Raw genomic sequence first — 22,542 nt, 5'->3', positions numbered from 1 at the left:
AGCTTACATTATCTGCCACATCCCCATTGCCTCTCTGACCTCACCTGCCAGCACTCTCACCCTGGATCACTTTGTTCCAGCAACTCTGGACCCATCACTATTCTTTAGACATGCTAGAAACACTCCTGTGTCTGGGCCTTTGTACTTGACCTTTCCTCAGCTTGGAAATTCTTGCTCTAAGTATTTACATGAATGGCTCCCTCACCTTTCTTTGGGTCTTAATTCAAAAGTTATCTTCTAAGAGGGGTTTACCCTCACTCCCCTGTCTAAAACTGCAACCCACTCTCCTCCTAGTACTTCCTCTTTGCTGCTTGACTTTTCTGCTTAGCATCAACTAACATCTCCTACATTTACTTATTTATATGTTTTATTGTCTGTATTTCCCACTAGAATATAAGTTCAATGTTAGTATTTTGTCCACTCATCAACTACATGACTTTGTAGGGGGGAAAACCCTCAACTTCTCCACGCAAGAGTTTATCCATGTATTACCAGGACAGGTCTGCAGCAATGCCTGACACATAACAGAGGCTTAATAAATGGCTGTTGAACTGAAGACTGAATCTAAAAGAGCTTTCAAAATGATGACTGTTGAAGCATGAAAAAGGAGAAGGGGAGAAAGAAAAGGAAAACGTGAGGAAAAGCAAAGAAAGAACCACATCAAAAATCCTCAGATTACAGTGATACGGAAAAAGAGAACCAAGCAGGAAAAGAAAACATAAGGAAATCAGTGTATCATAATTGAGAAGCCCAAGAAATACAAAAGGAAACTCAGGAAGCTAAGAGCTCTTTTTTCCTGTTCACTCAGTATTTGCAAGAGTCAGCCTCAGTTTTATCATGAATTGGGGCAGTGCCCCTCTGAGAACCTTGGGCATCACCCTCTCTTCTATGAATGACCAGCTCAGCCACTCCCTCACCATGGCCAGGGTCCTTGGGGAGCTGGGAGGACATGCAGTGACTCCAGGATGTATTAGCCCTTAGACCCGTCTCTTCATCACCATCTATTTTCTTGGGAACCTGATTTGAACTTATAAATAACAAAAATTCAACAGAGTAAATTTTAAAGATCCAATTTGCTTTATTAATCAGTTCATGAATCGGGCAGCAACCCTTCGAGCAAATAGAAGGGAGCTCTGTGGAGCTGTACACAATGGAAGGATTTTACAGGCAGGGACAGGGCAGGGGCAGTTAGCAAAAGACAAAGGATTGTTTCAGGCATTGTCACCTTCCCTTGGGGGAAGAATAGAGGGTCTTATTAGGTGGGTTTCCTCATCTTCCTTGGGGCAGATGGAGAGGGACCAGGTGACAGATTACCTCATTGGTGCTGAAGAGAAAATTCCTGTCTGCAGTTACAACTACATTTCTGGGTGAGGTTGATATTGCAATTAGCTTATTACCGGTTAAACACGTTGTTTCCCCGATTCTTGTCTTCTCAAAGGAGAAATCAGGTGAGAGACCATTTAGCAAGAAAAAACAATGAGGAATTCAGTGCATTAAAGTGAAAAGCACACTCTTGAGACAGAAGAACACTATCTGGAAAGCAGAAGGAGCCCCGCTCTTGGGTTCTGTTGGCTTTTACTCTTTCTTAAGATGGCAGGAAGCCCTGCCCTGCCTCTTACATCCTTTGATTGACAGGTTGGTTGAGGGTAAGTCCTGCCCTGCATCTTGGAAAAGGTCTCCGGAACCTTGTGCATGCCCTATAATCAGGGTAGTCCCTGTGGTCCTGGGTCTCTTCACAGTCTAGGTGTGCTTGACTGTCGGGGCCTCCTGATAAGCTAGACAACCTTGACTGCAGAGCTGGAAACTGAGAAGGCCTTAGGGGTTGTCAGGGCAGTCTTCCTTGGTGGTGGGCTGGCCCTTTTCTCCTGTTTATGTCTAACTAAGTCCCTACTTTAACAAGATTAGGTTTTGAGCCCTGATTTGGTGACTTGGGCTGACATAAGTGAGTCCATTCTGGGCCTGTGGTTTAATGAAAAGTACTAAGATAATCATTCTAGGGCATGGCCACAATCAAGAATGTTATTGTCCCCAGTGCACGCATACTCACACACAAACTTATGTCCTTACTACATATTAATAGACTCCCAGTTTTCCTGCAAGGCAAGGACCATGAAATGCTACACTTTTCTTACTCAGATCCCAATCAGTGGAATCCTCTGGAGCAAGAGGGGACGGCCAGCATCCCTGCATGGGCCTCAGGAGGGACCCTTTCGCTTCTGGCTCAGCCTCCACTATGGTTTTTCACTCCTTTTCTTCTCTGGCACCCCAACCTTACAAGAGTTATTTTGAATGTCAGGTAAATTTTGCTCAGAGATGTGTGTGTAAAGACCTGTGCTGAGGAAAACAACATTCACTTGACAACCGTCTTGGGAGTTTTATTCAGCTACAGCCTCTTCATACCAAGGACCTAAAGCATGATGGAAACTTTAGCACGTGAATCAAAACAACTCTCCGGAGAGAAAAGCTATAGCTGTATTTGCATAACAATTTAGCAGAGCCAAACAGTAGGGCAAGGTCAGGTGAAATAAATTGCCAAGGTCTGGTTCTCCTGAAATTCAGAATTGCTGATCTCCAGGGCTTGCTCCGCCCCATGATTACCTCTTACTCTCCAAAATTAAGTAAATCTGCGGTCTGTGTGGAAAGCACGGGCCTGCTTTTAGCCCCCTCCTTACCTTCTAATTCCAGATTATTCAGATCACGGAGGAAAAGAGCGAATGTAACCCATGGACCAACTTGTATTACAAGAACTTAACTACAAACAGCGATCTGGAGGGCTCTTGGTCTAAACTAGGAACTGCTGTTGATTGACTGTGCTTGAAACTCTTAAAAGTATTCTGAACCTCTTTAATTTCTTGATCCAATAATTGCTTCAAAGTAATTATTTTAATTCTGAGAACCTAAAAACGTAGAGACCCTTAAAAGACAGAAAGGCCCATATTTCAAGAGAGAAGCAAGCTGAGGGACATTAAATGTGTAAATATGACTCTTGCTTTAATACCCTTAGCTGGAAAAGCCTTTAAAGCGACCCTTGGAAGAGGAGCGCTTTAAAGTAACAGCTTTTTTTGAACCTAGTCACCTAGTCGCAGGAACTCCTGGATCTAATTCCTCCGGCGCAACTCCGAGGCCGGAATTCTCCGCGACGCAGGGTACCTGACCTCCTAAGTGGCTGGGAATCTCTCCAAATACCACTCCTCGCCTTTGCGCGGAGAGGGCTTTCCGGGGACGCGGGAAGCGCCGCCCGGGAATCTCACCATCAGTGGGCGTGTAGCGCAGCCAAGCGACAGGCCGGCGCCAGGACCATCAACAGGGAGGCGCCGGCCGAGGCGGGGAGAACTTTGCGCTCCGAGCGGAACCACCCTTTGCTGGCCAGTCGCTTCGCTCCTCCGAGGAAGCCAGCGGCCGCGGCCACAGAGCGGAAAGAGCACGAAAGAAAGGAAGAGAGGAAGTGGCCAGGGGAGAAGAAAAATGAAGCCAGGTCTCGGGGAGCCCGCGGGAGGGTGGCCATCGGTGGACAAACGAGGATTTGGCTTCTCTTCCGCACCCCGGGCGTGAACGCCTCCCGCGCGACCCCAAGGAAATAAGTGGGTCTCGCCTGGGCAGAAAGGAAAGAGAAATCCAAGTGAGCGCGCTGTCTCCTCGGTGACCGCTGCCCCTAGGAACTCCGACTGCTGCTCAGCCCAGCCTCCCCGTGGGGCCGGACGCAGTGCCCGGGCCGCCCTGCAGATGGGCCGGGCAGGGAACGGGCGCCCAAGCCGCGGGTGACGAGCGCCCGCCTGCCCGGCTCCGCGCAGGCACCGGGCGGGCAGAGGATGCGAGGCGCAGGGGCCTGCGAGCGGGATCCGAGACTGCCGGGGGCGCGCTAGCTCCCACCTGGATGGCCCCGAGACCGCTCCGGCCCCTGGGACCTCCAGACCGCGAGGCGTGAGCTGCCGCGGCCCGGGGGCGGAGACCTCAGGCGGCGGCTGCCGCGGGGGCGAGCCGGGCGCAGGAGGGCGCGCGCTTTCTCCCTGCGGGCCTCAGTAATGAGGAGACTGAGTTTGTGGTGGCTCCTGAGCAGGGTCTGTGTGCTGCTGCCGTCGCCCTGCGCTCTGGTGCTGGCCGGGGTGCCCGGCTCCTCCTCGCACCCGCAGCCCTGCCAGATCCTCAAGCGCATCGGGCACGCGGTGAGGGTGGGCGCGGTGCACTTGCAGCCCTGGACCACAGCCCCCCGCGCGGCAAGCCGCGCTCCGGACGGCAGCCAGGCAGGCGCCCAGAGGGATGAGCCTGAGCCAGGGACTTGGCGGCCCCCGGCGCCCTCTCCGGGCGCACGCTGGTCGGGGAGCGCCCTGCATGGCCGGGGGCTGCCGGGCGCCCGAAAGCCCGGGGAGGGCGCGAGAGCCGAGACCCTGTGGCCTCGGGATGCCCTTCTCTTCGCCGTGGACAACCTGAACCGCGTGGAAGGTCTGCTGCCCTACAACCTGTCTTTGGAAGTAGTGATGGCCATCGAGGCGGGCCTGGGCGATCTGCCGCTCCTGCCTTTCTCCTCGCCTAGCTCGCCGTGGAGCAGTGACCCTTTCTCCTTTCTGCAAAGCGTGTGCCACACCGTGGTGGTGCAGGGGGTATCCGCGCTGCTCGCCTTCCCCCAAAGCCGGGGAGAAATGATGGAGCTCGATCTGGTCAGCTCTGTCCTGCACATCCCTGTGATCAGCATCGTGCGCCACGAGTTTCCACGGGAGAGCCAGGTGAGAGGAGCGTGGAGTGGAGGTGGGCGCCGCTGGGGACCGGGACCGCAGCGAGGGGGAGAAGGGGGCCGGTTAAGTCCTGAGGGGTCTGGGGCTTTTCAACTTTAATATTGTTTCGAGGATCAGACCATATCCGTAGGTCGTAGGTAGAAGGACCTCAGCAGAAGTAAAATGAAACGTTTTAAGCGTGTATGGAAATAAAATGAAGAGAAAGGTAACATATGGAAGAAAGGAAATGGAGAGAATAATCGGGAAATATTCATGTTTTGACCAGTTGGGAGAAACCTGCTGCTTGTCCGATGGAAGTAGAAATCCAAGCTTAGAATCGTGGAGAGCGATCGAGGTTCCAGGGAACAGCGTGGAGGGGGCGCGGGCGGGAGCGGGACAGGAGCTTCCCTGACTCCGCTAGAGTGTTGGTCACTCCCAAGAGAAATTCAGACGGCTTGTGGCGGGAAGCAGCAACTGCTGCGGCTTCTTTAGAAGGTATGCCTGAGCCTTAGCGATAGTGTAAGGAAGAAAACATCCTTCTGAATTCCCTTGGGTAAACAGGAAATTCATTGTGCAACTAGCACAGAAGCCATAGGCAAAGAGTGGCCAATTAGCCCTGGTGGTTTGGGGATGCATTAGAAATGCTATCTTACAGCTTTAAAACGGATGGGAGGACTCATTTGGGGTTGTTCCTTTGTCCCTACCTACTTTCTGTGATGTGGGCTCAGACTGGCGGTATGCAGTTGCTGTATTCAGCCTAGTTCTCCAATTACTAAGGAATAAAGGAAGAAGAATACAATGATTTACATTCTTTTAGGTTAAAAAAATTAAAATCGATGTTATCTCCTATTATTTATTAATCGTTATTATTCACTGATATTAGCAATTATAGAAGCTATTTGTGAACTTACTGTTGACAATAATCATGAGATAAATATTTAAGGAGAGGTCAGGGTCCTTTTAGCAATAGTTTTCTGCATTTTGTGCATTATTTTTATCGAAGTATCAGCCTTCAGTAAACCTTGCACAAGGCATTTATGGAACAAATAGGTAATCCATGTTGGCCCCATTTTAAAGTTTGAGAAACTAATGCAAGTTGTGGGGCTTGATCAGTCGTGGTCAGTGTAAAAGAGTCCAAACACTGGAGAATTTCTAACTCTACATATCATTTTCAATCTATCTCTTTAGCTGGAAAAAACATTTCTAATCTGTCTCCTTCCACTTTTGATATATAGAGAGATAAAACTTAAAATGTGTAAGGGCAAATAAAAGTGAAGTTTGATAGAATCTATGTATTAAATATCAAGAGAGTACTAAAGGTTTCTTTTTCTAGAAAAATGAATCTTACATTTTTAATCTTAGGAAGGCCAGGCACTCTCAGCAGTTGCCCAGATTCCTATTTAATGTTGAACTACAGAGATGTGATCTGCAGAGTGCAGGCTAATTAACTGTTATCTAAAACATTTCCCTCACCTAAATCTGAATGACTATAGGCATGGAAAACACAGGTGCACAATGCTGCCAATGGTCAGAGTGTTATAAACATGAAATTGCATCCATAGGGTGCATCATTATTAGTATGTATGCAGAATTCGGTGTAACCAAATGCAAGAGTCAGCATCACTTGCTTCTCATCATTGCTTCTTTACTACCTAATCCTTCATAAATTGCCAATAATGTTCACAGTCTCTGGCCTCTTTTCCGTTTAAATCGCAAGAATTTCCTCCCAAGTTAGTGTTCTATGGTTAGAAGGGAAATTGTATTCCCTGATGGGTTTGTGCAGCGTATGATACATTACAACAAGGGGACCTGAGACGCCTTGAAGCAGCATCTAGAATCAATGGACTTAAAAAACTCTTTAGGACCGTTGTGGGAACAAAGTCCTCCAGGGACAACCCTTACAAGCTGACGATAAAATAAATACTCTGCCAAGCACATTTACTTCTGTAAATTTCAATTCAGAGATGTATTGTAAGTCACTGTTGTCGCTGTTACTTTCATGGCACACATCTTGAAAGGGAGAGATTATTTAATCTAGTGTGCCAGACTGAGGACATTTTCTTTCATTTATGTTTGTGTGTTAAATGAAAATATATCTAACTTGTATTACTTTTAGTATACATTTACATGTCATTTTTTAATATTCTTTATTAAGAATGTCCACCTCAAATGCTGAGTCACTGTAATATGTAATTTTAGGATAGGAACATAATCTGCTTTCAGCAAAAATAGTACCTGATCTTTCCCTTGCTTCTCCTGAAAAGTGAACCTTTCTCTAATATACTGATGTGATTTTTTTAATATTCTAAATAAAAAAGAATGTCAAAGTCATTTTACACTTTAAATAAAGTTGTCTTAATTTAGCCATTTCTTCATTGCCCAGTGACCTAATTTATTGACTGTATCAGTGCCTGAATAAAAGATTCTAGAAAAAAGTAAACTTATCCATAAGACCAAGTAAAACAAAATTTTGTCTCTTCTTATTCAGACAAATCAAAATTGCTTTTACAGCAAGAGCAACAACAGTGTTTTCTCTTGCTTTCTTTTGGGCTGCTTTCTTTCTTTCATATGATGCTATTAATTAATTAATAATGGTTTTGATAGTAACCTGCCCCAACTCCTGAATGGTAAGAGATACCTCTGAAATCATCAATTCCTTGAAAAAGCATCATAGTTTATTTGAGTATACTATTTATTCAAAACATAAATGCATATGATCATCAGCTTGGAAGGAACCAACTTCCTTCAAGCAGAGAAATCCCTTAAAAGTAAGATCGTTGATTACCCACTTTTGGAAACCATGTGTGTATGATCACTACATAATAAAAGCTTAATACAACATTTTACCTAGCATAGGGTCAAAGCATGTTTCCATCCAAAACACTCTGGCTTTACTATGACACTCAAATCTCCACTTGAGCCTAACTCATTAAAATGATCATTTCCATAAAACTATATTCCCAGGACCTTCAAATAACAATGCTGCCTATGAATACAGTCATGTTTACAATGAAGTTATGTTAACTTTCTATATATTAAGTTCCTACAGTTCGTTCCCTTTCATACCATGTTTTCTTCTAGGGGTTTTGTCTGGTTTCTCCAAAGTTAACTTCTTAAAAATTACCTGATGAGGTAATTTCTTTCTGAGTTGTGTATCTCATATAAACTCCATAATGGTTCCATTAGGTTGGGGGTAATGGAGGAATATAATTGGCTTAGATCCAAACTCATGCAATTAAAAAGTGACTGCACTATTACTTGCAACTCTTATTGAATGTACCAACCACCGTTTGCCTCTCATAAGCCATATACGCTAATTAGTACATGTTTATTTCCATGGGAATATAGATGTTGTAGATGTTCTGTTTTCTCTGATAATACAGGACTGTGTATGGAAGCCTATTAGAATTTGAATTGCGTAGTACCACTTTTGTATGGTACAGGGGATAGAACAATAAGACCTCTATGTACAGGTTTCCCTGGAATCTGAAAGTGGAGAATTCCTATGGAATCTTTTATAAGTTGAAATGGCCTAAAGTGAAGAGTATTCCTCCACTTTCTGAAAGTTCAAATCATGCCACTTAATTTTTACAAAGACCCACATTAGTACCTGTTTTCCCTAACTGAAGGAAATCCAAAGAGGATTTTCACTTTTATGAAAAAAAAGTCATTACCTTACCAATGCAGCCCTTTTGTAAAAGCAGAGTGGCATAACATCAACTTTTGGCAGGCCGGGGTAGTCCCCTCATATCTGCAGTTTTGGTCTCTGGGGTTTCAGTGCCCAAGAGGGGTCCCAGAAGCAGATGATCCTCCTAAAGCAGAGTCAGAAGGCCAATCCTCAGTCCTCATACTGCGTCACAGTCCTGCGTCATTCAGCTCCTTCAGCTCAGGAAATAGGCATTTTATCATCTTACATCATCACAAGAAGAAGAGTGAGTACAGTATAATATTTTAGGAGAGAGACAGAGGCCACATTCACATGACTTGTATTAACAGTATATTGTTATACTTATAATGTTTTATTACTAGTAATTGTTAATCTCTTACTGTACCTAATTTATAAATTAAACTTCATCAGAGGTATGTATATATAGGGAAAACAATGTGTATAAAATGTTTGATACTATCCTCAGTTTCAGGCATCCACTGGGGGGTCATGGAACTTATCCCTCATGTATAAGGGGGGACTGCAGTACATAACAGATGTCTTACGAGGGGACAAGTAAAGGAGATTTATTTTTAAAAAACCTTCTCTGAACTGTGTTGGTTTTCCTTGATTCGCTTAATGCAAAGCACTGCTGTCTCTCTGGGGAAATGTATTCTTCCGTGATTCAAGATGAATGGCTGATAGTAGCACCTAATTGTTGGCTGACTTGAAGATAAACGATTTCAAATTAAATGTCAAGTGATTTTTTTTTAACAGGTTCCCCTCAAAGAACAGAGACCTGGGATTAATTTGGAAGTTTTTATTTTTAATTTGGGAATTTTTTTTACAATACTTATTTTTCTAGAAAATAGAGCAGAAAAGACTAGCATACATCCTTCATTGGGCAGTTAATCTGTTTCATCTACTCTGTTTTGTTTGCCTGTCGCAATATAGTCTATAGAGAATATTTGATCTTGATCTTCTTTGATGAATACACCTTGGAGTTACTTTATGATTGCGTCAGCTGAACTAAATGTCTGAATCATCTGAAGACCAGTTTCAGTGTTTAATTCCTTAATGTTTTATCTTCTACTATTAAAGAAGGGAAAATGGATTCGTGCCATTAGATTTTATTTCATGAGTATTTCCAGTCTAATTCAGTCATGTTGGTTAAAAGAGCACAGTATCATGGAAGGCATATTAAATAGTAGTCAAAAGACTTTCAGTCTACCTCTGCCTTTTATTGGCCATCTTGGGCAAGTACCTCTATCTCTGAGTATCTGTGCTTATCAGTCAACAAGAAGGTACTTTACCAATCTGGCAGAGTGGTTTTATGAATCAAATATGAAAGTGATTCAAACTTTTTTACTTTGGAAAAATTTACAATGTTAGCCAAGTAACTAATAGAGACGTGGTGTTTATGATCTGGTAAAAATCAGCCAAGTCCTAATTCTCCACTGATTCTCCATTAGTTGTTATTAATCAAAATGGGATGTGATTCACAGTGTAACATGTCTTCATCCTCCAGCTTGTTTTCTACCCACTGCATCATCTTCTGTTGAAAGCAAGGAAAATGAGGTTACCAAGACAAAACCAAACTAGGTTCCTAAGTTGCACACTCAACTGGGAATAGAAGACCTGCCATAGGTACTGTTCTATACCAATGGTAAATATTTACCTATGACACATTTAACAGTTTCCAGAGCCTTAAATATTGCCATAGAAGCTTCAATAAGATGCCCAAGGTTTTTCAGAAATGTTGGTCTCTCACATTGATCATAAGTTTCTCCTACAGGCAAACTTAACAGTAGATCATTCATGAGACTTTGGCCACCTGGTCTCACCTTTCTGCACCCCCTCCACCTACTATACCACAAAGCACTGTTTGGCTCATCTGACATGATTTTCATAGCAAGTCTTTCTTGATGAAGAAAGCAGTGTGTGGGTTCATACTGGCAACAAGCTCCTTATCTCATAGGGACAGATAACAAAGTTTGCAAACCAGCTACTTTGAGTACCATTGCCCTGTACAACTGTATGGGGCTCCCATAGCAAGGTGTTGCTCATTTTAGTGGCACCACTAAATGTAGAAATGATAATCTCATTGTCTTTTCTTCCACGTACTCTGGCTATTCCCACTCACAGAAGACAGAAGAGTAGAGAAGTTTAAGGCACCACAAATGTGATGCCAAATCTATAAAAACTAGGCAAGAAGGAAGAACATCTCAGCATCTGCCACACTGCTTTTTGACTTAATATATGATTGACAAACTAATGGAAATCTTTATGTCACTTATTTTTCTTTATCAGACCTTTCCTTTATGGGATGGTGGGAGAAAAGAGCAATGGGGAAATGTGAGCAAGGACGCCAGCAGTCTAGTCTGCCTGCCCTCCCCTCTCCCCAGCGGAACAGCTCAGCCAGGTTCTCAGGTCTCCTGAATATGTAAGATTCAGGCACTTTCAGGGAACTCGGTTTGATCTCCTGTACTGAAGGAGCAGAGGAGTCACACTGATCTGGGCTGATATTGTGTCAGCTGGAGGAAAGCCTGACATTGAGGCTGGTATCTGGATGATCTACTAGTAGAGACGAGCCTTCAAGGGTACAAGTGGTAAAGAATTAAGCAGGGTGACTTCTTTTTCAGTGAGGCTGAATTTTGCCCCATTGCTGTTTTATTGAGTTATAGATTTAGGAAGAAACTCAATCATCTATATTTTTGTACCATTTATGTTTTCAAGGATTCTTCACAAACATGCTTACAGAATCCTAATGGTCCTGTGAGTAGCTAACAATGTTTAGACAATATATAGGGTATTGGAAAGAGCTATGCACTGTAGGAAATGAGAAGGCGTCAAGGAAAGACTAATAGGTCCTTGGGAATGTAGTGTATTTGTTAGCTTGTAATCCAAGAACAGACTGGATCCATCACTGCTTTTGAATTATCTCGGAAAAAAAAAGGACAAAAAAGTGAGATATTTACTTTCAGGTTTGATTGTTCAAAGCACATTTCATACTAAATATCTAATAGTGGAAATTGGATTAAATGAATCATGAGATAGCTTTACAGTCAAATACCATCTACCCATTCAAAATGAAAATATATTTAACACAGAGAGAAAAAAATGTATACAATGTATATTTAGTGTGACCTTAATTCTGTAAAATACAAAGTCTAGAGTTTTATTTATAAAAATGTTAAATGTAATTAGAATTAGAATGTAGAAGTCCACAGGGTTCCCTATCCATGCTTCTATTTTCCTAAAAATAAGTATGTATTACCTACATGATTAAAAATACTATGAGAAAAAAGAAAAGTTACCTTCATATTTCCTCACTAGTTCTTCAATATGAAAATGCAGATATCAGGAAAAAATTAATTGCAGAGTATGTTTAAATTTACCAAAGTCGTCTTTTTTTTTTTTTTCATTTTGTTCTCAGAATTACTCTGTGAGATGAGCAGGACAAATAGTACCATCTTATTGTGCAAATGAGACAATAACAACATTTAGATTGAATGTTTGAATGTCAGCTCAACTTTCTAGATATCTTCCTTGGGAGACATGCCTGATGTCTCCATGCCTCAATTCATGATCCATAAAATATGACTCTCTCATAAAGTGGTGGTGAGGACATCATGTCTGCGATGCTAAACACAGTGCCTAGAGCTCTGCACGTTATGATAATAATGATCATTCTTTTTGCATAAAGTGTTGACATGCCAAGAGTAATAAAAAGTAAAAAATAATAAGAACTGAAATATTCGAGCATGCCCTCCAGAGTAGTATAGGCATTTTCAATATGCATATGATAGTCAGGCTTAGGCGGTCCAGTTCCAGTGAACCAACCCTAAGAAACAAAGAAATCTGCTGTCTTCAACCCCCATTTCGAGTTCCAATTCACTGAACTCAATTGTATGTGTAAAGTTGGTCAGCAATGAAGTGAATTTCGAGATCCAGTTGCTGCTTTTGCATGGGTTCTGAATCATGTATTAGTGAGGAATTCAAGTCTTGCCTTATCTACTTCCTTGATTTCTCATAGGAGCCTCCCGGGAACTAAACTTCAGGAAAAACAGAAGAACCATGACCCAACTGAAGGTTTAGGTTTCTTGGGGTAAGAAAGGGAGATGGAGGTTTGTTAGCACAGAATCTAACTCATCATGGATTGAAGATTCAGAAGTTTCCACTTTTTCTTGCAGGCTTTATCTGTACTAATGTATTGGCTTGTGGCATACATTAGCTCAAAGTTTAGGGACAATAGCAGTGTTATATACTAAGGCTTATAGAAAAGAGGAAACCTATCATGCAAACTGTTTTACTGAATGCTACTAAATCAAAACTGTTTAAGGCAAACAACTCTGAGGGTCTTTTTAAATGCATATTGATTTTCTGATTGTGAAAGTAATGCCTATGCAGTATGCCCCCATGGGTATCCACAGATCACCTTGAGTAACATTTTGATGTATTTTATGTTCTCAAAGCTAATGATTTAAAATTTTAGAAACTGTTGGGCACAATTAAAGAAAGCCTTATTGCCACTCCAACTGGGCATTGGCATCAAAGAACAGGAGGAAGGAAAATTTGTTTAATTTTCTGAAAACTCAGAGTTGACATGGCTTTTTGAAGCTTGAGCTCTCAGAGTGGGTGGCATTTCTGTACTCAGGTGGTATTTTTCCTTTGTATTTTTTGTAGTCCAGCTTTATATTTTCATCACTCAGCAAGTGGTTGAGTCTGTATAGTTAAACGGGTCAGTCTGGATGTTCCAATAACATATTTAGGAATGACTTAGAAATAGGTTGCAAATATTTTCCTGTCAGTTGGGGGGGGTCATTAGCTGAATTTTTAATACAAAGCACTTTGATGGCTGTACAAGCTGCATACAATCTATTGATGATGTTTTATTGTTTTGTTTTGAAAGCCTCAACTCAAAGCTAAACAAATGCTGGGGCAATATAATCCACATTCAAAATTTTTTAAGTGGACCCCTATAACCAAAGTTAGATGCTCAGCGTATCTTTATCTAATGGAATCACAGTGTGGCCCAGTTGTGGAATTCTATTCTGTCTGAACAAGTACTTAAACATGGACTCCATTAAACAAGAATTTGCTTCTATATATTGTGAATTTAATAGGTACATATAGAAAGCTGTTATTGTTTTGAAGCTATACAAGGGATTAATTTGAGTCACATCACACAGTGTGTTACACACATAAGGAAATGCTTCAGTGTATACCTGGAAATGAATGATAAATCCATGCCTGAATTAATCCAGTGTCTTCAACCTGGGCGCAGGCACAGAGCGCCATCTGCTGGTCTCTGAAATAGAGCTCTAAGTTAAAGCATCCATGGACTACAGCTTCACAGGACAGGATGAGGATTCCAAGTTGCAGTCCATTTCCTGATCTTTTGTGTATGAGTACTTAAGCTTAAATTAATTAAAATGATACCAAATTTAGAGTCAGTTTCTCAGGAACTCTAATCCCATCTCAAGTACTCAGTGGCCACCTATGGTGGCTACTTGGCAGTGCAGATACACAGCATTTCCCGTCTTCACACAAAGTTCTGCTGGATAGTTCTATTGCCGTCAAAGGGCATGCAGCTGTAAGGAGCAGAAACTTACTCCATGGAGCTCAAGAACAAGGGTTTGTGCTGAAATCCTACAGGAAAATGACAAGGAGTGGGATTGCTTGAGGCGCCACCAGGAAGGGTTTGCGCAGCGCCCCTCTTCTCCCCTCCTCTGGGCCTACCTTCTCACACCTTCTCACTCCACACCTGCTCCACCCTCCTTACTGAACGCCAGCTTCCTCGTCTGCCCTGCCGTACCTTCTGTATGGATGTGGTTCTGTCTTACTGTGACAGGACTTAGCCTGACAGCCCTGTGTTCTGACTGTGTTTCTTCTATCTCTTAGTTCCCATTCTCCGAGCACCTGATTGGCTCAAACCCATATAGATTGGTTCCCCAGCCATCCCAAGTTATATGTCCTCCCTAATCCAATCAGCAATGGCCAGATTCCTGAGTTAGGTGCTCAGTAAATACCTTAGAATACAGCAGTAAATAAAATAGCAAAGCCCCTGCTCTCAAGTTCTTCTTGCATTCTAGCACAGGAGACAGACAATAAGACATAGAAACAAATAAATATATGGTATATTAATAAATAAAGGCAAATACAATAGAAAAAAATAAAGCAGTGTAAAGGATGAGAATGATTATGGCTAGTGAATAAGACCTATCTGAAAAGATGACATCTGAGCAGAGAATGAAGTAAGGAGTGACCCATGCAAAATTTCTGAGGAGCATTACAAGCAAAGAAAACCAAAGCGCAAAACCCTTGAGGTAGGAATGAGCATCGCAATAAATGTTTAGTCAATAAATGAATAAATGGACTATCCTAGGTACTATCCATTACAAGGTTTGTAAGTGGGCACCATTTCAAAGAAGGAGGTGTAAATACTGAGGCAATAACCAGATCTAGCAAACTCCTACATATAGATATTCCCTAAGGTTTAGACTCATGCATTTGTCTCTGCATGTGGCAACACCCAGAATTTCTAATGGGTATTTCTAGTTATATCTCTCGTTTTCACCTTAAACTCAAAATACTTAAAGATATTAGATGATGTCTCCTCTCACCTATAACAAGATCTCTCATAACATTTTTAATTTCTGCTTTGCCTTCTCACTGGGTTTTGTTGTCTTCCTCAGTATCTTGCTCATCTCTCCACCCTTCTCATTTTTGCAAGACATTAGCTCCTCCCACCAATACTCTTGAAACTTCTGTATCACTAGTTTCTTTCCTCCAAACCATTCTGCACCTGCTGCTAGATAAAGCTTCCTAAAGCAAAGCAACTTTCATTCATTCATTCAACAAACACCAAGTATAATGCATTGAGCTTCATGTCCACCTCCCTGCTCAAAAAATATTTTCCTATGGAAATATCAGAGATCTTTTTCCATGCCCCAGCACTCCTGAAGGATGAAACAACTCACCTTAATAACAGTGACTCACTGCAGGAATAATTCGCAGGATTAGGCACACCATGCTTAAAAGAATGTGTCAGATTGTCTAAGTTTTGTGAGTATAGTTTTAAAAAGTTTTCCATCTCCAACTCTCAAGATTTGGAGATGTCTCACCTGAATCCAGAGAAACACAGGCTAATAATCACCAGCAAACTCACAAGACCTGGTCTTCTAGACCTTCCACAGGCATGTGCAAATAACTGTTTCTAATTCATGACATCCTGTTGAGATTCAGGTGTCCGGAAAGCATAAGACCTCTGGGAATAGAAATGTGTGGGTGTGTTTGTTTGTTTTTTTAATCAATAAATGTAAATCATTATATTAAAAATCATTTTCCTATTATCTATATAGAAAGACAGATACATACCCAAATTATCACCATTTACAGATGAATTAAGCTCCAATTCAGAATTGATTTTTCCATTGAAACAGTATTATCTGTGGCTGTTAAGACCATAGGCCAGGCCACAAAAGCCTGTTTGACCCATAGTATAACATAACTCTGGTATTAATAGTTCTATAGACACTAAACACATCTGTTACATGCTCCTTCTGTTTGAGACTGAGGGGTGTGGAGTGAAGATGATCTAGCTTTGGGTTGTAACTTCAAAATCTTCTGCATACTCTTAGACAACCTTTCAGAATCTCAGTTTCCTCCATATTAAATTATAAATAATCATTCCTTAAACAGGTATTTATTGAGTGCCTACTAGGCCATTTTAAGTAATTGATACTCATTTCAGTGAGTTAATATACATAAAAACACTTTTAAAAGCAAACTTAAAAAACAGATAAGAAACATTTTTATTGAAACATCTTTTTCTTTAAGAAAACATTTCCAGTCCCACTTTTGGAAAGCCAGGATGCATATTCCCCATTACTAACTTGGCAGTAGGAAGAGCCCACCCTTTGTCTGTCCCCCTGCACTGAAGCAGAGTGGTCATATGGTAAGTCCTAAATGGTCAGCAGTAGCTACAGAGGAGAGAACAAGGTTTCATGCTTCCCAAACGGGGACTAAAAAAAATGCTTTTCCCCCTAGGCATCTGCCCTTCTTAGGCCTGAAGGTGATGAAGGGACTTTGAGGAGCAGACAGGATGGGACACTGGAAATCAAACATCAAAGCTAAGACTACCTGTTAATATTCATGAAACTACATTAGTTAAGATTTAAGATTGCAGCAATTTCTAAATGATACTTCATAATGGATTGGGGTACTGGAAAACAATCAAATCCCATTCTAACCTTCATTCCAAGTCTGTCTTCTAACACTTGCTGAGCAGGAGCCATTTAAATATCTCTGCATTTCCATCTTTAAGAACCACTATAGGTTTAGCCCCAGCCCAGGCCAGGAGAACCCTAAAGGTCCCCTCCATGCAAAGTAACACTAGGAGAGATTGGCTTAAAGATGGCAGCATAAGAGGTGAGACAGAAACCTCCTCCCAAAGCCACATGTAATATGAAAATATAGCAAATAACAACTAATAGTGAAAGCAACAGGAAAGAAGGTTGCTACAGACTGCCTACATCTGGGGAAAAGAGCAGACTTTAAGGAAAAGGGTAAATTACCAAAGCCACAATCTGGTGGGACCCAAGCCTTTCCCTCATCCCAGCTCACCAGCAAGAGGAAGAGAAACAGAGCAGGAGAGGGCGGAGGCCTAAGACTGCTGAACACCCCGCCCTGGAGATCTGCTCTGGGAGGGTGAACCTACATAACATGGTGATCTGGAGATTAGTGCGGTAGGAAAGCTAAGACGGGCGAAATACTTGGAGAGATTGAGATTCCAGCTGCTTGCGGAAAATAGGTACCCACAACCGGCCGCTGTGGGTGGGACAAAAGAAAGATGGGCACTCTGAGAGACTTTCTAACAGTGAGAAGTCGAAGTCTGCTAAAGGGGCAAGGATAGCACAGAGCTTACTGCTTGGGAGAGAGGACAGGTGGACAAAATTGTCCAGGTGCTCTCAGCCCAGCAGGTTGGGAACTTTCAGGAGCTTCAGGCACTTCATCCCGCTGGCTGGCAGTGCAGCTCTAAGGACCCCCACCATGATATGCAGCCTGCCACTCCTTCCTCCCGACTGGCACTGGCTTGCAAACCTGCTGCCCCACTGCCATTGCACCAGGCCAGCCAGAGGGGAGCCCTGCCTATGGCAGCTACAAGGGCACAGTATAGAGGCTTCTTGAATGTTCAGCCCACTGGTCCTAGTAGTGGAGGCAAGCACTGTAGCAGGGCAGCAGGAAAGAGCTCTTTCCTCCTGGAAGGCATCAGTGCCGTTCGCCTACAACCCCCACCATTGCTCCAGGGGCTGAGCAGCTCTGGAGAGTACAACTTCTGGACACTAGAGGGCGCCACCTACACCAACTTATCTTTACAAATATGTAACATCAAAGAACCTCGTACAAATCAAAATCCCACAAACACCAAAAAGAGGGCAATTGAAAATAAACTCATGAATCTTCATAGAAAAGATTTCAAAATACAAATCATAACCATGCTTACAGAGCTACAGAAAAATATTCAAGACCTCAGGGAAGAATTCAAGAAAGAGATAGAAATTTTGAAAAATACAGTATCCAAAATGAAACATACAATGGAGGAATTTAAGCAGGTTAGATAAAGAAAACGACACGGTAAGTGAAATAGAAATTAGAGAACAAGAAAGAAGCTGAGGCCCAAAGAGAAAAAAGGATCCCTAGGAATGAAAGAATATTAACAGAACAGCATAACCAATCCAAATAGAACAATATTCACTTTATAGTGGTACCAATAGAAGAATAGAAAGAAAAAAGGATAGAAAGTGTCTTTGAGGAGGTAATTGCTGAAAACTTCCCCAGTCTGGGAAAGGAGATAGTCTCTCAGGCCATGGAGGTGCACAGATTTCCCAACACAAAGGACCCAAGGAAGACAACACTAAGACATATAGTAATTAAAATGGCAAAGATCAAGGATAAGGACAGAATATTAAAAGCAGCCAAAGAGAGAATAAAGATCACATACAAAGGAAAATCTATCAGGCTATCATCAGACTTCTCAACAGAAACCTTACAAGCCAGAGGGATTAAACAATTTCCAGATAAGCAAAAGTTGAGAGAATTTAACTCCCACAAACCATCTCTACAGTGTATTTTGGAGGGACTGCTATAGGTGGAAGTGCTCCTAAGGCTAAATAGCTGTCACCAGGGAAAATAAAACCACAGTAAAGGAAGTAGACCAATTAATTACTAAGCAAATGCAAAATTAAATCAACTCCCCCAAAGTCAGTCAAGGGACAGACAGAGTACAGAATATGATACCTAATATATAAAGAATGGAGGAGGAAGAAAAAGGAAAAAACCTTTAGAAGGTATTTGTAAAATCATACTGAGTTCAGTTAGACAGATAGTAAAGAAGCTACCCTTGAACCTTTGGTAACCACAAAAACATAAAGCCTGCAGTGGCAATAAGGACATATCTATTGATAATCACCCTAAATGTAAGTGGTCTAAATGCACCAGTCAAAAGACAGAATTACTGACTGGATAAAAAAACAAGACCCATCACATGTTGCCTACAAGAAACTCACTTCAAGCCCAAAGATGTACACAGACTAAAAGTGAAGGGATGAAAAAGATATTTCATGGAAATTCATATAATTTAATATGTGATAATAAAAATGAATAATTTCATTATTCTTAAATAATAGGGAGAAAAAAGAAGTTGCAGTATTTGTATCAGATAAAATAGACTTCAAAACAAAAAAAGTCAGAAGAGACAAAGAAGGACATTACACAATGATAAAGGAGTCACTCCAACAAGAGGATATAGCCATTATAAATATCTATGCACCCAACACAGGATCACCTACATGTGTGAAACAAACACTAACAGAATTAAAGGGGAAATAGAATGCAATGCATTCATTTTAGGAGACTTCAACACACCACTCACTCCAAAGTACAGATCAACCAGAAAGAATATTAGCAAGGGGACAGAGGTATGAATAACACATTAGAACAGATGGACCTAACAGACATCTTCAGAACATTCCACTCAAAAGCAGCAGGATACACGTTCTCAAGTACACAAGGAACATTTTCAACAATAGGTCATATACTAGGCCACAAAAAGAGCCTCAGTAAATTCAGAAGGATTGAAATTGTGACAACCAGTTTCTCAGACCACAAAGGTATGAAACTAGAAATAAATTCTGCAAAGAAAATTAAAAAGCCCACAAACACATGCAGGCTTAACAACATTCTCCTAAATAATCAATGGATCAATGACCAAATAAAAACAGAGATCAAGTAATATATGGATAAAAATGAAAACAATAACTCAATTCCACAAAATCTGTGAGATACAGCAAAGGCCATGCTAAGAGGGAAGTATATTGCAAGACAGGCTTGCCTCAGGAAAGAAAAACAATCCCATATGAACAGTCTAAACTCACAATTAATGAAACTAGAAAAAGAAGAAGAAGAGGCCCAAGGTCAGTAGAAGGAAGGACATAATAAAGATCAGAGCAGAAATAAATAAAATTGAGAATAAAACAATAGAAAGAATCAATGAAAGCAGGAGCTGGTTCTTTGAGAAAATTAACAAAATACCTAGCCAGACTTATCAAGGAAAAAAGAGAGTCTTCTCACATGAACAGAATCAGAAATGAGAAAGGAAAAATCACTATGGACACCAGAAAATAAAAATAATTATTAGAGGATACTATGAAAAATTATATGCTAACAAACTGGTTAAGAAGAAGTGGACTTTCTAGAAAAATACAACCAAAACAGAAAATAAATAGACCAATTACCAGCAATGAAATTGAATTGGTAATCAATAAACTACGTAAGAACAAAACCCCTGGAGCAGATGGCTTCACTACTGAATTTTATCAAAAATTTAGTGAAGACCTAATACACATCCTCCTTAAAGTTTTCAAAAAAGTAGAAGAGGATGGAATACTTCCGAACTCATTCTATGAGGCCAGCATCACTCTAATACCAAAACTAGGCAAAGACACCACAAAAAAAGAAAATTAAGACCAGTATCCCTGATGAACATAGATGTAAAAATACTCAACAAAATATTAACAAACTGAATTAAAAAATCCATCATAGAGATCATCCATCCATCATGATCAAGTAGGATTTATTCCAGGGATGTAAGGATGGTAGAATCTTAGAAAATCCATCAATATCATCCATCACATCAACAAAAAGAAGGACAAAAATCACACAATCATCTCCATAGATGCTCAAAAAGCATGCAACAAAATTCACCATCCATTCATGAAAAACTCTCTCTCAACAAAATAGGTACAGAGGGCAAGTACCTCAATATAATAAAGGCCATATATGACAAACCCACAGCCAACATCATAATTAACAGTGAGAAGCTGAAAGCTTTTCCTTTAAGATCTAGAACAAGACAAGGATGCCCACTCTCCCCATTTTTATTCAATGTAGTATTGGAGGTCTTTGCTATGGCAATCAGACAATACAAAGAAATAAAAGGCATCCAGATTGGTAAGGAAGAAGTTAAACTGTCCCTGTTTGCAGATGACATGATGTTGTACATTTAAAAAAAAAACACTTCAAGAATCCTCTCCCAAACTACTAGAACTAATAACTGAATTCAGCAAAGTTGCAGGATACAAAATTAATACAGAAATCAGTTGCATTCCTATATATTAACAATGAACTAGCAGAAAGAGAAATCAGGAAAACAATTCCATTCACAACTGCATCAAAAAGAATAAAATACCTAGGACTAAGCCTAACCAAGGAGGTGAAAGACCTATACCCTGAAAACTATAAGATACTCATGAGAGAAATTAAAGAAGACATCAATAAATGAAATACATCCCATGCTCATGGATAGGAAGAATTAATATTGTCAAAATGGCCATCCTGCCTAAAGCAATCTACAGATTCAATGCAATCCCTATCAAAATACCAACAACATTCTTCCATGAACTAGAGCAAATAGTTCTAAAATTCATATGGAACCACAAAAGACCCCGAATAGCCAAAGCAATCCTGAAAAGGAAGACTAAGCTGCAAGGATTATGCTCTCTGACATCAAGCTCTACTACAAAGCCACAGTAATCAAGACAATTTGGCACAAGAACAGACCCATAGATCGATGGAACAGACTAGAGAGCCCAAATATAAACCCAAGCATATATTGTCAGTTAACATACGATAAAGGAGCCACAGATATATAGTGGGGAAATGACAGCCTCTTCAACAGCTGGTGTTGGCAAAACTGGACAGCTACATGCAAGAGATTGAAACTGGATTACTGTCTAACTCCATACACAAAACTAAACTCAAAATGGATCAAAGACCTGAATGTAAGTCATGAAATCATAAAACTCTTAGAAGAAAGCATAGGCAAAAATCTCTTGAATATAAACATGAGCAACTTTTTCCTGAATACATCTCCTCGGGGAAGGGAAACAAAAGCAAAAATGAACAAATGGACCTACATCAAACTAAAAACCTTCTGTACAGGAAAGGACACCATCAGTAGAACAAAAAGCCATCCCACAGTATGGGAGAATAGTTTGTAAATGACCTATCCAACAAGGGGTTAACAGCCAAAATATATAAAGAACTCACATGCCTCAACACCCAAAAAGCAAATAACCCGATTAAAAAATGAGGATATGAACAGACACTTCTCCAAAGAAGATATTCATATGGCCAACAGGCACATGAAAAGATGCTCTACATCACTAATAATCAGGGAAATGCAAATTAAAACTACAGTGATATATCATCTCGCACCAGTTAGGGTGGCGAACATTGAAAAGGCAAGGGACAACAAATGCTGGTGAGGTTGTGGAGAAAGGGGAACCCTCCTACACTGCTGGTGGGAATGTAAATTAGTTCAACCATTATGGAAAGCAATATGGAGGTTCCTCAAAAAACAAAAAATAGAAATACCATTTGACCCAGGAATTTCACTCCTGGGAATTTACACAAAGAAAACAAAATCCCAGATTCCAAAAGACATATGAACCCCTATGTTTATCTCAGCACTATTTACAATAGCCAAGATATGGAAGCAACCTAAGTGTCCATCAGTAGATGAATTGATAAAGAAGAGGGAGTATGTATACACAATGGAATATTCTTCAGTCATGAGAAGAAAACAAATCCTACCATTTGCAACAAAATGGATGGAGCTAGAGG

At 41.1% G+C, this 22,542-nt stretch overlaps 1 protein-coding gene across 1 annotated transcript in view; it reads left to right on the top strand.

Moving 5' to 3' along the window:
* Positions 1–4,013: 4,013 nt before the first annotated feature.
* GRIN3A (glutamate ionotropic receptor NMDA type subunit 3A) overlaps positions 4,014–22,542 on the top strand; it is a 140,213-nt gene continuing 121,684 nt past the window's right edge. Inside the window, exon 1 of the mRNA XM_036888524.2 lies at positions 4,014–4,721. Within this exon, the coding sequence (XP_036744419.2) occupies positions 4,023–4,721 (699 nt within the window). The 5' untranslated portion in view covers positions 4,014–4,022. The remainder of the gene's footprint in view (positions 4,722–22,542) is intronic.

Source organism: Manis pentadactyla, chromosome 3 (assembly GCF_030020395.1).
Source record: "Manis pentadactyla isolate mManPen7 chromosome 3, mManPen7.hap1, whole genome shotgun sequence".
NCBI classification, from domain to species: domain Eukaryota; kingdom Metazoa; phylum Chordata; class Mammalia; order Pholidota; family Manidae; genus Manis; species Manis pentadactyla.
The sequence above is the reverse complement of the archived record's forward strand: the minus strand, read 5'-3'. Positions and strand labels throughout refer to the sequence as shown.